Source organism: Lycium barbarum, chromosome 1 (genome assembly GCF_019175385.1).
Source record: "Lycium barbarum isolate Lr01 chromosome 1, ASM1917538v2, whole genome shotgun sequence".
Classification (NCBI taxonomy): Eukaryota; Viridiplantae; Streptophyta; class Magnoliopsida; order Solanales; family Solanaceae; genus Lycium; species Lycium barbarum.
In genome coordinates this window covers 161,424,483-161,440,375 of record NC_083337.1, presented here as the reverse complement: position 1 = coordinate 161,440,375, position 15,893 = coordinate 161,424,483, and the positions used below count along the sequence as shown (strand labels likewise).

At 34.3% G+C, this 15,893-nt stretch overlaps 2 protein-coding genes across 4 annotated transcripts; one reads left to right on the top strand and one right to left on the bottom strand.

Annotated features, from left to right (window-relative positions):
• Positions 1 to 393: 393 nt before the first annotated feature.
• LOC132602567 (DEK domain-containing chromatin-associated protein 1-like) lies at positions 394 to 7,236 on the top strand. 3 transcript variants are annotated; one of them, XM_060315401.1, is made up of 11 exons: positions 394 to 749; positions 1,853 to 1,886; positions 3,044 to 3,123; positions 3,297 to 3,356; positions 3,521 to 3,631; positions 3,727 to 3,807; positions 3,942 to 4,019; positions 5,205 to 6,078; positions 6,411 to 6,511; positions 6,594 to 6,624; positions 6,721 to 7,236. In XM_060315401.1, the coding sequence occupies exons 1-11, from the start codon at positions 504 to 506 to the stop codon at positions 6,879 to 6,881; spliced, it is 1,857 nt and encodes a 618-aa protein (XP_060171384.1). In that variant the 5' UTR covers positions 394 to 503; the 3' UTR covers positions 6,882 to 7,236. The 3 variants fall into 3 exon arrangements, with proteins under 3 accessions (XP_060171384.1, XP_060171372.1, XP_060171380.1); XM_060315389.1 differs by having other exon boundaries at positions 3,939 to 4,019; XM_060315397.1 differs by having other exon boundaries at positions 395 to 749; positions 3,939 to 4,019; positions 6,414 to 6,511.
• Positions 7,237 to 8,528: 1,292 nt separating this feature from the next.
• Positions 8,529 to 8,933, bottom strand: LOC132617209 (auxin-responsive protein SAUR71-like). The gene has a single exon (XM_060332166.1). It carries the CDS (start codon positions 8,931 to 8,933, stop codon positions 8,529 to 8,531), a length of 405 nt encoding a protein of 134 aa, XP_060188149.1.
• Between the last annotated feature and the right edge of the window lie 6,960 nt (positions 8,934 to 15,893).

Genomic DNA, 15,893 nt, shown 5'->3' with positions numbered 1-15,893 from the left:
CATTTAAAGCAGGATATATTTGTGCAAAACACAAACATAGAAACTAGTTTAAGATAAAAACGTCAACTTTTAGCATACAGTGAGGGACTATATTCGTTACGTTATACATACTAAGGACCAAATAGTTCAACCCATGTACATTAAGGACGATTTTGATAAATTTCTCCACATAAAAAAAATCCAAAAATGAAACGGGCAGGTCACAATAGTGCTGACCCTGAAACAAAACGTGGCATTGGCGGGCAAATTGAAATCCCCCTAACCAAGATCTGCAAAATTTTGAAATTCATTCAAAAAATAAATAAATTCCCCCTGTTTTATTTTTGGCTCCAGATTTACCCGCCATTTTTCCAAAAGAAATTTCCCGCAAATTTTGCAGTTCGTGACAGATATGGTCCAACACGACACACTACTCCTCTTATGCAACTGCTCTCTTTCACAAGAATATTTATTTTCTCTCTTTAACACACACAAAGAAAAAAAACCTACAACAGATCAATTCCATGGCGGCCGAGAAAGAAACCCTGGAAGAGAAAGAAACAATCGAGAAAGCAAAACAGAATGGCGAAGTAGAGAAAAAATATGACAAGGAAGATAATAAAGAGGAAAGCGGAGAAAAGAAGAGTGATGATGGGAATTCGCCAAAAACACCGGGTTCCAGGCCGACAAGGGAAAGGAAGACAGTCGAGAGGTATTTTGAGTCTTTGGCTGCTAGAGCTTCTGCAACCAAGCCTTTAACAATTGACAAGGTATAATTTACCAAATTTCTGCTTTTCCAAATTTACTTACTTCATTGTTATAGACATAAAAGGAAGGATCTTTTTTGCTATTCCTCTTTCTCTGTCCCAATTTATGTGATACAGTTTGGATTTCCGAGATTTTTTTTTATTCGTATGCCCTTTTAAATTGTTAATTATTGTGACTTATAGTAGTACTTTTTTGTGTAGATTCTAAAAAAAAAACTTAAAGATTTTATGTATGAATTCAACTTCAAAATTTAGAAGTTTGAATCTCAAGATTCCAATTGTGTCACATAAATTGGGATAGAGGGAGTACTAATTAATGAGAGGCAAGACTTTTATCTGGTTTTATTGATCAATTATGCTTCAATCTCAAACTAGCTATGATTGCCAAATCCAAAAGTTAAACTAATTTTAATACCTGCCAAACTAGAAATATGAGGATCTTTGATATCCATGACCATTTTGGGTTTAGAGGATTCATAATGTTATGACTATTTTTAGCAACTTGCCTCTGATCTGTTTTGGGTTTTCTTGATTCGCTTTTTTTTGGTCAAAGTTTGGTTTTTGTTGATACATTGAGGAAGATGGAAAAAGATACCGTAAGTTCTGGTTATTAGAAAAGTGGAATCATTCATATCCCTGTGAAAAGAAGACAAGAAAAAATAGCTATGCACCAATTCTAGTGCACATTCTTTCCTTTCGTTTTGATGTTTTATCCTTTCTTTGGAGACAATTAAGATCCTTGCTCATTTCATCTTCTATCTTGACGTCTAAGGTAATTTGCGCATAGAAAGAAAAAGAAAGAACTGACTAAATTCCTCAGAAGACTCATTTCTGATATTATCATACTATTGCCCGTATCACTATACCTTTTCAATTTGTTAAGGGTTGGTTTGCTGTCCCTTCTTTGTATTCCTTCAACTAAGAAATTGAACCGAGGGAACTAGATAATTGTGTGGCACTTTCTTGCAAGTTTTGTGGTTCGGTCTTGGGAACAAGTGCTATTGTAATGTCTTATTTCAATTTTTAGCATAGATGTTACTAGCATTCATTTTTTTTTTTTTTTTTTTTTTTGAATTCCCTCTTATTATTCTGGTGTTTAAATGCAGGGTCAAGGTACTCAGCTGAAGGACATCCCAAATGGTACAACTTTTTCTTATTGCAGAATCACTTTTTCCCTTATTGGAGTCAGCCTTTGCTTTGTTTGATTTTATGTACATGAAATCAATATTATCTTAGAGAAACAAAAAAGGTTTAGTTAAATACCACTTTGCGAATATTCACTGAGATTGTAACATATGCTTCTCTTGCCTACAAAATCCTTGTGTTTGATTCTTGTATTTTCAGTTTGTGCTGTTTGCTAATTATATTTTGCCGCAGTTGCTTGTGTTTCTAATTTTGATGAGTAATGAACATTGTGAGGTTATTGCTTTGTTTCATTTACCCCTAGTTTATTTCTTTCGAAGAGGAGGGATTGTACCCTTTACTTTTTCTAATATCCATATGAGCATAGGACAGTATACAGACATTGCAGAAAAATAGGCGTGCTTAACAAAACCCATTTGACTCACTGGAATAATGGAACAACCTAGCTTAAGTACAGCAGTTTGTTTCTTTTCTTTTCTTTTCTTTTTTCTTCTCAAATAAGAGGTATGATCTTTGTTATAAAGAAATAAAGAGGTATGATTGTATAAAAAATTTATATTTACATATCTGTCGACACAGATACTGCATACAGCTTTGTTACCAGCTCAGGTTGACTGACTACTAGCTGCATAATTTATACTTGATATCCAACTTTTTTCATAATCTGTTGTGTTGTACTATCTCATGAGACTGTCTTTAATCTTCCTTTTAAGCCTTTGCTCTTGGTACCTGGTTCTAGAATAGGATCCGTCAATATGACTTACCTACAAAACAAAAAGATCTACTAAGACAGCGAGAGGAAGTAGCGGTTAGAGATATTAAATTATTTAGGTTTACTGCCTCTCTTGTTGTCTGGTTATCTATATTATGTACTAGCAAATTTTGAGTTATTCTATCTCGGAAACAGCCATCCTACCTTGGTAGGAGTAAGGTCTGCGTACACTCTACCCTCCCCAGACCCCACGTTGTGGGATTTCACTGGGTTGTTGTTGTTGTTGTTGTCTATCTCTTCGTCATGCTCATGGAATTTATTTTTGTGTTCTCTTATTTACATTTGATTTTCTTTTGCCTTTCTTTTGGTATGAGTAAATTTATGAAACAACATTGTGTGTAAATAATTCCATTGACAACTATTTTATTGTGAAATATTTCAGTGGCATATATGTTGTCCAAGAGAAAATCGGATGACAACCTGCAGACACTTCACAGTATCCTTTATGGCAAGAAAACAAAGGTCATAGCCTTCTTCACGCTTGCATTTTTTTAATCCCTAAAGGCCTAAACCTTGATGCCCCTTTTTGCACACTTTCTATCCATCTCTTCAACTCACAACCGTGTAATTTTTGGGTTATGTTACTATTGCTTCTTAATCTTTTAAGTCTTAAATGAAGTCCTTGTCATTTGCAGGCACATAATGTGAAGAAAAACATAGGGCAGTTTTCTGGATATGTTTGGGTTGAAAATGAGGTAGTTAGTCTCTCTCCTTTCCTATATCTCGTGATTCATCATTGTTCTTTTTTTTTCTTGGTGATTTGACATATTGGCATGGTTTACACAAGTATTAACATCAAATGACTTTATGATGCATGAATGGCATGTATTTTGTGTAATTTCTGTTTCTTTCTCAACAGGAAAAACAGAGGGCAAAAATCAAAGAGAAGCTTGACAAGTGTGTCAAAGAAAAGCTACTGCTTTTTTGTGATATACTCAATATCCCAATTAGTAGATCTGCAGCAAAGAAGGCATGTGCTAACAATGGCTTTGCTGTTCGCTGTCTTATCCACTACAGCAAATGTATGTTCTGCTAATTATTATTGTTGCATATTTCAATTTGCAGGATGAGCTCACTGTCAAGTTATTAGACTTCTTGGTATCTCCTCATAGTACGACCGACTCGTTGCTTGCTGATAAGGGACAGGTACAGCTGAGCCTGCATTTTCTGCTCCCTCTTTTTCATGTTGTTGACTTTTGTTTTGACTTTGATATCCTTTTGTCATATGTTTATCATAGTGTAGTTATTCCTATTATTATGTTTCATGTTGATCTCAGAAGGGTAAGAAGCGAAAATCGAAGGGCAAAACTTCCAAAAGCAAAGGTTCTGCAGACAAAGCTGCAGCAAAGTCAGCAAATGTTAGTGCTCTTTTAATACCTTCCTTCTCCTCAAAGGGACTACAGCCTGATAATGCAAAAAAATTGTAGTTTTACAATATTATTACTCTGAATTTCAAAGTAATGGTTTTCGTAAGCCTCTGTATTTTTTGCGCCGAATGGTGTTGCATGACAATCAATTCCCAGAAAAGGCAAAATAATTAGCAATTAGGTTATTTCTTCGCATCTTCCTATGTCTTGGTAGGTGGAGTTACTCCGTATTTGTATTGAAGGAGGATGCAAGTATTCGGTGGAAAAGTTGAGTTATGTGCAAATTAGTCTGGCCACCGCTGTTGTCCAAAAAACAAATTGAGAACTTTTAAATTCTATTGTCCAAAAAGAAAGAAAAGAAGAAAGAAAAAGAACGAATAACTTCTTTGCAGACATGATAATAGGAATAGGGAATCTCACTTTTCTGGTTCATCCAACTTGTGATTGAGCTATGTATCTTTGTCGAATCTTTTTAGAACTGATAGCCCTAAATTCTTTTGACTTTAGGAGGGAAAAGGAATGAGGCTTTGAAAGCATAGTGTCTTCGTCCTTTCCTCAACATTCTTCTCAGAAACACTCTCATGAAGAGAGGACAGACATACTACTCTAAGTGATGCTCCTGCTGCTTGTGGCAAGTGATAAAGAAAAGGGGAGAGTTTAGGATCAATGGCTACCAGGAAAATTGATTATCTGTCAATCCAGGGACTTTTAAAGGCTGCTTTTACCCAGCATAAATGATCTTATGGACTCCCTATACGTATATAACTTATAAAACGACATCAGTTTACCTCTAAAGGGATAAAATAATGGTTAGGGTTTTAAGACTAACAAGTGGCACAATCACATTCTTAAGAAACCTTTATTATTTTGAAATTTGTATATACTTCTTCAATGCATGCTGGAATAGAGAGATGCTAAAAATAGTATGTTATCAAATGCATATAGAGTAAGTTGATACATGTCTTTCTAATTTTGTCAGTTGTAGATTGCTTGATTCCAATGTGCCCTAAAAGAGAAATCTATACTTGATTTCATCTATTGCTTTGTTTTCACAAGCTGAGGGTGTGTAATTGCCGATACATAATTGGGCACATCTTGAAATTTTAGATGTTTTTTCTGCAAATGCCTGTCATATGTCTTGCTGGAAATGTGATTCTTCTCTTATGTTCAAAGCAGAAGAATCAGAAATCTTCAGGGGAGAAGCGCAAGAGGTCGCCCAAAATAGAGGAAGAAGAATCTGATGACGAACTATTGAGTACCAGAGATGAATCCGGGGATGACAATGATGATGAGGAAGCCAAGGAAGTAGGAAGTGATCAGGAAGAGAGTGGTTCAGAGAAAGAGGAAGAGGAAGAGAAACCAAAGAAAAAGAAGTCTAATGGGAAAGAAGTAGGAAGTGATCAGGAAGAGAGTGGTTCAGAGAACGAGGAAGAGAGACCAAAGAAAAAGAAGTCTAAAGGGAAAGAAATAGGTAGTGATCAGGAAGTGAGTGGTTCAGAGAACGAGGAAGACAAGCCGAAGAAAAAGAAGTCTAAAGGGAAAGAAGTAGGAAGTGATCAGGAAGAGAGTGGTTCAGAGGAAGAGAAACCAAAGAAAAGGAAGTCTAAAGGGAAAGAAGTAGGAAGTGATCAGGAAGAGAGTGGTTCAGAGGAAGAGAAACCAAAGAAAAAGAAGTCTAAAGGGAAAGAAGTAGGAAGTAATCAGGAAGAGAGTGGTTCAGAGAAAGAGGAAGAGGAAGAGAAACCAAAGAAAAAGAAGTCTAATGGGAATGTTTCTTTAAAGAAGGATTCTGGAAAGAAAGTTATAGAGAAGCCCAAGTCTGTGAAAAAGGATAACCCTGCTAAATCCCCCAAAAGTTCGACTAAATCTACCAAAGTGTCTTCAAGCACAGCTTCCAAAAGAGGTGCTTCTGGTGCTGCTTCACTAGCATCACCTAAGAAACAAAAAGTTGAAAAGAAAAGTCATAAAGAAGAAAATGGGACTGTGAAGGAAAGTGCTTCAAGCAAGAAACAATCAACCAAGTCTCCTGTTAAGGTTTCTGAAAAGGAAGGTGAGTAACTTTCTGTTTATTCATTGGTGATTCAATATAAGCTCTTTTATTCCTCTTTTATAAAGATAAAAAATCTATGTTTTTTGTTTTGTTTTTGAGATATTGGTTTGAGGAATGGAGTTTCATCATACAATGTGGAGTGGCCCCTTCAGTATTTTCAATCAACTAAAATGATATGCCATTCTATTGAACTTTTTCATCCAAAATCTGATGTTAACCTACAAATATTTAGTATTCAGGAATGAACATACAAGTTTATTAAATCTCTGAGTCCCTTATTAGTCTTATATGTCTTCTATCATTTTTGAAAGTTGTTTCAAAATCTTCTGGAGTAGGAAAAGAAAAAAGCAACAAGAAGGCCAAGGCAGAGCCCAGCAATGAAGAAATTCATGCAGCAGTTGTAAATATACTGAAAGAAGTGGATTTTAATTCTGTAAGTAATACTTGTTCTGTTAAATACACATGAACATGAACTTTTCTTACTAATCGGGTTTGTTGCACTCTTCGAAATGCAGGCAACTTTATCTGATATCATCCGACAACTAGGTATGACCTAAGAAACTCTCATATTGATTGTTCTTAAAAAAATGATAGTACTGCTTCTCATTTGGTGACTGACTGCGTAGTTGGGGTTCATTTCAGGTAGCCATTTCGATGTAGATTTGATGCATAGGAAAGCGGAGGTGAAGGCTATAATCACCGATGTAATAAATAACATGAGTGATGAGGAAGAAGGGGATGACCCTGAGGCTAGGGATGAAGATGATGAAGAGAAAAATCAAGGTGATGATAGTGATGCTTAGTTTATGAGTCAAGAAGAAGGGATAGTGATATGGTACCATACAGCTCGTTGGTTGTTTTCATTTATATTTTTAGTTGGATATAACTTATAAGATGGTGACCCCAATGGGTTGGTCTGTAAGACATTTCTTTTATCTTTGCTTATTCTATAGTTAACCTTTGAATTTCTTTTAAATCAAACACTGTACCATCTGATGCTGAACTCGTAGTTTTCAATTTGTTGTGTTTATGTAATTTATGTAAAACTATCAAAGTTGACAATTGGCCAGATGTGTGGTATGGCTAACAATGTGTATTTAGTCAGTCTTGAACAAAATTATGGAAAGCCTCAAAAGTATGGTGTGAGGGTTTGTTATTCTTGCTGCACTTTAATATGTGATCTGTAGATGTTTTATGTTGAAATTCAGTTGGATAATTGTATTTAGCCAAATGTTAATCACTAGAGTTCAACCATAGTATCAACTATCAAATGTGGTAACATGGTAGCTCCCTATTGGGAACCTTTTCATTTCCTACCGCAACCTTTGGTGGTCAATTGGTCATTACATTTTTTCTTAATTAGCTTTATTATTCAGATGAGGTAGCTAGCTCGTAGGAAGTCAACAAATGAATACAAACATATTATTGACTGCCAATAGGGTGGCAAAATTAGCCCATAAAAAAAAAGGGCAATTCACAATAATGCCCTTATTTTGGGGTGCTCTTTAATTTTTGTCGATCAAAATGAAAGTATTTTAACTTTTGTGCTTCGTCTAAAATCTCAGGATTCCGGGTTCGAACCCTTGCTTAGGCGAAAATTAAAATAAAATAAAATTGCTAGGCAGAGGTTGCCTACAAACTCTGTTCCATCGGGCACAGTTTGCAGGCAAATTATGCCTGATGAGGCAGAGTTTTGCCTTGCGAATCCGAGTTTTATCTGACAATTTTTTTTTAAATTTTTTATTGAGCGGGGTTCGAATTCGGAACCTAAGAGTTTTTAGGCGAAAGGCAAAAATTAAAGTCCAGCAATTTGAGGGACAAAAATTAAAGATCAGTGCATTTGAAGGGCACTCCGCACAAAAAAAAAGAAGAAAAAACATAAACCTTTAAGTTTGGGTTGGTCATTGATCCGTTCATTTATTAACTCAATCCATTTTAGCCCATCTAAACATTGGACTAATATGTCCCAAATTGAGCTCATATATAGCTCAAATTGACCATAAAAATCTTCTCAAAATATTTCAGTAAGATATTTTGTATTTGATATATTATATATGATTATAATAAAGAAAAAATAGTTTTATTCAAAATTTTAAAAAAAATTCAAATGAACAAACAAATAAATTAAAACCTAGTAAAATTGGACGGGTTGAGTTTATGACCCGCTTTTTAGCCAATTTCAGCCCAAATAACTTTTGTCCTGCCCGTTTATTAGCTCGGCTCATTTTGATCCTCCCAAAACCAATCGGATAATTTGACACCTACAACTGATAGTACCCCACGAATTGTGCAATATACAAACCCACATGCATATTCAAAAAGGACCATAAATCAATACTCTTTTTCTAGTACACTTCTCATATACAGTTAATTAAAACTGTTGAGCTTGAGCATTCTTGGTGTAGTAAGAATCCCATAAGAGCCATAACCCTTGCCCATTTCTCCATTTCTCAAAATGGGCTGCATGAGCCATAGGCAAACCCACTCCCTGGCCCAATAGTCTCTTTCTCACTATCTATCTGGCCCAACACTTTGTAAAAACGATTAATATCACAAGGAAGCAAAATAGGTCCTTGGCTATTATAACCATACTCCATTTCAGCATCTTCAAGCAACATCTCGAACAATGGATGGTTTGCATATTTTGCCTTGATTATAAACTTCTCTTTCTCTGGTCCAACGTACACGTAAAAACAGCCTTGGGGTGCAAGTACTACTGGACTCTTTGGTTTGCTACTACTGTTCCATGATTTGCTCTTGGACAACAAACTCGTTCGACTTCTCCTCTTCATCGATAAATAACGCTTCATTTTCTTGAGTATCGACAAGTTTGGATTCTTCTTTCCCTTGGCCATTTCAGTGTCCATTCACTTTCTAAAGAACTCAAGAGTTCAAATGAAAGGATGGAACAAAAAGAAAAGAAAAAAATTGTTTGGATGGACTTTTAGATATATTTAGCCTCTATCATAGGCTAAATTTAGCATTAACCTAGTTTTTATTCTAGTTGGATTGCTCATACTTTGGAGTATCCAAATAAGAGATGCGAATTTTTGAGAAGTGGTGGTGATGCAGAAGGCATAAAAGAATGCGAAAAGAGAGTTGTGAGCTAGTTACTAGCTGGCTAATTTATGTATAAGAAAGGTCACTAAGTTGAATAGAGTAGAGCCATACCCAAATAGATACTACAGTACGTATTTATTATATCCTCTAATGATACTTCCAACAGTCAATGGGGATAAATTAAAGTTTAGTTTGAACTTTGAAGAAGGGTATGGTTTATTAAATTGAGGACAAAAGAGAGATGGCCAGTTTCAGTGTAGTCAACATCTAGGAGTAATGGACAAATGATTGAACAAATATTAAGTTGCATTCTAATTTTGTTATGTCATTCACTTTTTTATTTTTTATTGTTTTGATTATTCATAAATAGTACTTATGTAGTTGTAGAGTCGGCAACGTAAAAGAGCGCGTGATTTGAGTAGCACTAATTTGTGGACGTTTTATTAGTAAATTCCACTAATTTGTGGACGTTTTATTAGTAAATTCCAGGCTTTACTTAATTTTGATTTATAAAGATTACCTCAGCTAATTATGTATTACTATATTCGTTCCTTATTCATGTATCTATCTGCATTTAGTTACATTACACGTAGTCCTTGATTATCTACGTTTCAAGTTTCAGTTCTTCGAAGTTCTATGTAAAATCCAGGATTGAATACCGTGAACTATTATTTAGTTCCTTTTGGTGTCTTTATTAATACAGTAGCTTTTATGTTAACAATATTTGACGTTTACTTTTATACATTGACAGGTCACCTAAAACTAACTAGGTAGCTGTCCATAAGGAGTGAGATTCGAAACCAAAAATATAAGGCACGCAATTATCTATTGAAATAAGTTAAAACATTAATAGTACTGTTGATGTATGTAGATTAAATTCGTTTTTTTTTTTTTTTTTTTTTTTTTTGTAGTTAAACTTTTCTCTGGTTGAATGATCCGTCGCCACTTATCATTTCTTAAAGTATAAAACTACAAATATCCAGCAACCTTGCTAGAATATGCAGATCCGAGGAATATGTTAAGTATATACTAATACTTTGAAGAAAAATAAAGTATATAACAAGATTCTAATTTTAAAAACTCCGATGTAGCTGACACGTAATAGTCATAATTTTAGCATATTCTGGTATTGGCCAATGTCTTCTCTTCACGTTATACTAAAAAATGTATATCTGAATCAAGTTCAAGAAGCTTGACAATTTGTTGATGTTGTGGAGTGGGTTTAATTTGCAATTATTTTAGTTTATAAAATATTAGAAAGACAGAGAGTAACATCTGCATTTTTCTTGCTGATTTGAATTGAATGTTTTAAGGAAAAATAAAAATAGGTTATTACCTAAAAATTAGACGATGAGAGCCCACTTTTTTTTGAAAAAAAAGTACTCCTCCTTTGATTATGTAATTTCCCCAACCCAAAAAAAGAAGAAGACAATTCACCTCTTATTTTCATGTTATACAACTCTAAGACAGTTCAGTAGTTGTTAACACTTCCAGAGTTATTTAGCCCGAAACAATTGGTCGATATTTATGTACTATATTCCACCAATTGTGTTGGCATCTGTAGTCATTTTCCATGATATTACGACGTTTTAATTTTATACTTGAGACATCGATCGGTATTGAACTGAATTATATTTGTGGTTTATTTCATTCTCAAGTGAACTGCCCCATTTTTGTTGGGCTAAAACGGTCCAAAGATACTCTTAATATGATGTGATATTGTCCTCTTTGGGCCAAGCCCGCACGGTTTTTCCAAAGTAAAATTTTCACAAACAACTACCTTTTAACTCTTTCTAACAACCTATAACTACATATGATATATTTACAATTCGTAACTAGATGACCCTATATTTATCTAGTAGTCGGGTATACCAAAATATAGCATAAATATAGCGGAAATACAGACGCGAGTTTAACTGACAGTGCTATATTTATGGAAACAAAATCTGTTCCAATTTTAATTAGAATCGGTTATATTGTTCCCTGATTCACGCAAATATCCTCCCATTCCATATCTGATTCCATATCCCATTCAAACAGCTAACAAATTCAAAAAAATTTGAATTCAAACAGCTAACAAATTCAAAAAAATTTGAATTCAAACCTTACAATCATATTTTTAACCAAAAATAAAAAGGTTGAAAAACCTTTGAAAAATAACAATATCAAACCAGTGAACATAGCTTGATTATCACGACGAATATATATTTGATTTCATCAAGTTGAGTTCATAATTGAGGTAACGATTTTTTCACTGCAAACTTTTTTTTTTTGTTCGTCTTTTCTGAAATTGTTTCAGCTAAATTGAATATAACACATTGCTGTATTCGAAAACAACAGGATAATGACAAGCGTAACTGCGTTGATCCGTCATTCTGGTTTTTGGAACGATCAGAACTGTTTTGTGAATTACAAAATTGATGCTGTTGTATTCATTGATAATTGCAATTACGATGAGTTAGTTTGTACGATTACAAATCAATTAGGCGTGGATACTGTTAGGAAAACTATTTCAATAAAATATACTGTTGAAGGCGATTTTCAACCAATTGAAATACACAACGATATGGGAGTTCGTGTGTACGTTGAGCTTAAGAGAGAAAACAGAGTTTTGGGGATGTATCCAATGTGCGTTAGTATTCATGATTTGGATGTTGAGGATGGTGTAAATGGTAATCATATTATTGGAGATGATATGCTGCAAATTGGATATAGCGAGAATCGGGATGGTATGAAAGTTTGTGATTCTACTGTAAACGCTGTTGTTTTGTTTGGGAATGATAACAATTTGGTAATTTCGAAACCGGAAGCGAAAGGAGTTTTTGTCGATCAAATTTACCAGGATAAGGAAACTTTGAAAATTGCGATGACGAAATACGCAATTCGTGAAAGATTCAATTTCAAAACAGAGAGATCGAATGCTATAAGGTATGATTTTCTAAATGTATTCTGGTAACAGAAAGTGCAGATGTATTTTTGTTATATTTGTACTGTATTGAGATGATTTGTTAACTTATTAGCACACTGTTAATTTTAAAAATGTTTGATGCAATATATTCTGATATATTTTTTGTATATTTATACTGTATTTAATTGATTCAATATGTACTATTTGCATTGTATTATGTAGCTACACTCTGGCATGTTGGTCGCCGGAATGTAAATGGAAATTCAGAGCGTCGAGAATTGGGGATTCTGAAATGTTCAGGGTTGGAGCTTTCGATGAAGAACATACATGTCCGTTGAAGGACAAGGTGTATTCACAAAGGCAGGCAGCAAGTTGGTTTATTGGAGAAGCGGTTGTGAAGGCGAAAATAACTAACCATAAAAGGAAGGTCACACCTGGGGATATAATAGATGATGTTAAGAATGAATTCGGCGTAGATGTTTCTTATATGATGGCATGGAGAGCTAGAGAGAAGGCTATAAAAGATTTCAGAGGTGATCCAGCTCATTCATACAAGAAGTTGCTGGCATATATATACATACTTGATAAAACGTATCCTGGATCGCTCGTTAAAATGCATAAATCACCAGAAAATGAGTTTATGTATTTGTTTGTAGCACTCAAAGCATTCATAAAGGGATTCGAGTGTTGTAGACCAATAGTTGTAGTGGATGGTGCACATCTTAAATCAACGTATAATGGTACATTTGTGTCGGCAAGTACTTTGGAAGGAGCAGGTATGTGTAATTCTATTCTATGAATGTTTTTTTTTTTTTTATAAATACAACATTATGCTTATTGATTTGCAAATAAAGCTGCTAAAAACATACTCTGGATGTATTGCTAGTGTAAATTTGTGAATATTATATGTTTAAATACACTGTAAATATGAGGTAAATATATTGTAAATATATATTATTGTTTTTATAAATGATGGTGCTAAAAATACAGTGTGAGATCAAATTCAGTTGAAATATGTGTTGAATATATTATAAATATATACTGATTTTTGTAGGTAATATCCTACCACTAGCGTATGGTGTGATAGATTCTGAGAATAATAAGTCGTGGATGTGGTTCTTTGAACTGTTCAAGCAAGCTTATGGTGTTAGGCAAAATATGTGTATCGTGTCCGACAGACATGAAAGCATAATACACGCAGTTTCTAAGGTGTATCCTACTGTTCCTCATTTGGCTTGTATATGACATTTGTGGAAAAATGTGACAAAGCAATACACAACAAACAGTGAGGTGTTGAGTCCTATATTTTATTCACTAGCGAAAGCATACAGCCAGGATGAGTTCGATAAATTGATGGAGAAGATTGGGAATGTTGATATTAGGGTAAAACGATACCTAGAAGATGCTGGAAGAGATAAATGGTCTAGGCTTTATTCACCTGTTAATAGAGGATGGACAATGACTTCGAATATAGCCGAATGTATTAATGGAAAACTGGTTGCTGCAAGAGAGTTACATATTTTTGATTTCCTTGAAGAAGTGAGGAAGATGTTTGGTAGATGGAATTGCACAAATAGAAAAAATGGTACCTACACATTCACAACACTGATGAGGCGGTATCAAGAGATGTTGTCGATCAACGAGTACAAATCAATACGAATGAGGGTATCTTTGTTTGCAACACAAAAATTTAATCTATATTTTTACTATATGTAATGTATATTTATATATATTCCCAATATGGTAAAACTGCTCAGGTAATGCTTGTTTATTTGTTAAATGGTTCTCAAGTTGAAGCGTCAACTGAATATGTTTACACAGTGAATGATGGACCGAGGCGTTTCATAATAGATTTGAAGAAGAAAACTTGCAGCTGCAGGATGTTCCAACTGGACGAGATACCGTGTTCTCATGCATGGGTAGTATTGAAGAATAAAAATTTGACTGCTGATGTATATTGTTCGGATTTATTCAAGCCGGAAACAGTTGTGAACACATATGATGTGCCAGTTGATCCTCTTCCCGATGAGACCGAGTGGAATGTTCCTAAAAGTATATTAGATGAAGTTGTTATGCCACCGATCTATAAGAGACCCCCTGGGAGGCCAAAAAAGAAGAGGGACAAGCCATTACAGGAGTTGATGATTGGTAAACGCAGAAATTCCTGCGGTAAATGTGGACGTCTTGGTCATAATAGGCGTTCGTGTGATAATCCGCCGCTCAATAAGAAGAATAAATAAGTCCATTTTGATTTTATTTGTTAAGACAATTCTACTTTAAATTTCAGTTAAAAATAAAAAATGAATTCATCTTGAATTCATATTATTCTAGTATGATTGTATTTCACATGGTTGAACATCCGAGGTTTTTCAATGTAATGCTATATTGGTGGTTAAATGGTATTTGGAAAGTCTACTCTATATTAACTGATTTGACCTTTTGTTTTGGATTTATGATTTAATAGTTGTATTTCGTATATATTTTGGCTATATTTTAGTTGCATTTTGTCTGATCTGGTAGATAATACTTATTCTGGTTTACTGTTAACTATATTTGATATATATTTTACATATATTTGAAGTGTATTTAGATGAAATTTTAAATTTTGTAACAAACTGTAATTTTAAAAATGGACTTATGGAATATATCTGAGTTATATTTTCTGTATATATCGACTGTATTTAAATGGTTATATATACTACTTTGTTAAATGAATACATTTCACATATAATGAAAAATGGAATTTATGCATTGAAAAAATAACATACTTGAAAGAAACAACAATATAAAAACCATAAGGTGGTGTTCAATATTAATCATCCTAAAAAAGATTACTGCACATGAAACAATATATCCAAAATGAAAAACAGCAACAAAAGTCGCAACCAACTATGCTATTGTTCAACATGAAAATAAAAAACACAAATGAATTGGTGGCCTAATCAAGATCCTCTTTATCAACTGCATCGTAATCAACTGCCGGTCTAATTGGTCTTGGAGGCTGCTCGTTATCACTTGATGCATTGTTGTTTGACTTATCCCATGCATAGTCGCATAAAAGGGTACCGTATCTCATACGGAGTAACTTTGCATCGAATTCGGTTGGGATGACTGCACTTGAGCTCAAGTATTCAGCGAAGGCTGCCACATACACACCACAATCCCTGGAACAAAAATGATCAAAAAATTTACTTATCAAAACCCACGAAAAAAAAGATGTATTTATTGTGTTTTTTATTGGAAGAGATTCTTACATGCTAGAGGGAGCTTGTTGCGGGAGATTGTCTACATTCACAATGTCAAAGTTGTCGGTCTGTTCTCTATTTCTGTAAGAAGGATCTGTGACAAAATCTATATCCGCCTTCTTCTCATAGAAATCAGTCATTTGTAGACTATGTGTCACTAGAGTAGCCAACATTTTCACTCCGACTCTAACGACAGCATCATGCCCTGCAGCTCGGTATGAGTTGTATACGTAGATGGACCTGTTTGTAAAAAGAAAATATAAGAAAAAAACAAACATATAAAAATTTTAGAAAAATGAATGATCTTTTCATTGGATGAGAGCAGACCTGTCAGTGAATGATATCACAACCAAAATCCAGTGATTTTCCTCTTTTATGTTGACAGGAATTAGTACGTTGTCAACAGTATACCATGGTACATTAGCCAACAGTCTGTGCCCGTTAATGTACTCACACAGTTCATCTTCCTTACTGGCGACACATGTGGATGAATCAGGGTTTTTCCAAGATTTGTAAATTTCAGCAACTAAAGTGTGAAAAATACAACTGGCAGTGGTGAATCTATAGTTGATGTTATTGTGATACTTCCCCTTCATGCGTAG

What these genes read in the sequence shown, in the direction of transcription:
- LOC132617209 (XM_060332166.1), bottom strand. Translation starts at nt 8,933, where the DNA reads ATGGCCAAGGGAAAGAAGAATCCAAACTTGTCGATACTCAAGAAAATG.
- LOC132602567 (XM_060315389.1), top strand. Translation starts at nt 504, where the DNA reads ATGGCGGCCGAGAAAGAAACCCTGGAAGAGAAAGAAACAATCGAGAAA. An exon ending in TGCTTGCTGATAAGGGACAG is followed by an intron (nt 3,808 to 3,938) that starts GTACAGCTGAGC and finishes TGTTGATCTCAG; the next exon opens with AAGGGTAAGAAGCGAAAATC. An exon ending in TGATATCATCCGACAACTAG is followed by an intron (nt 6,625 to 6,720) that starts GTATGACCTAAG and finishes GGTTCATTTCAG; the next exon opens with GTAGCCATTTCGATGTAGAT.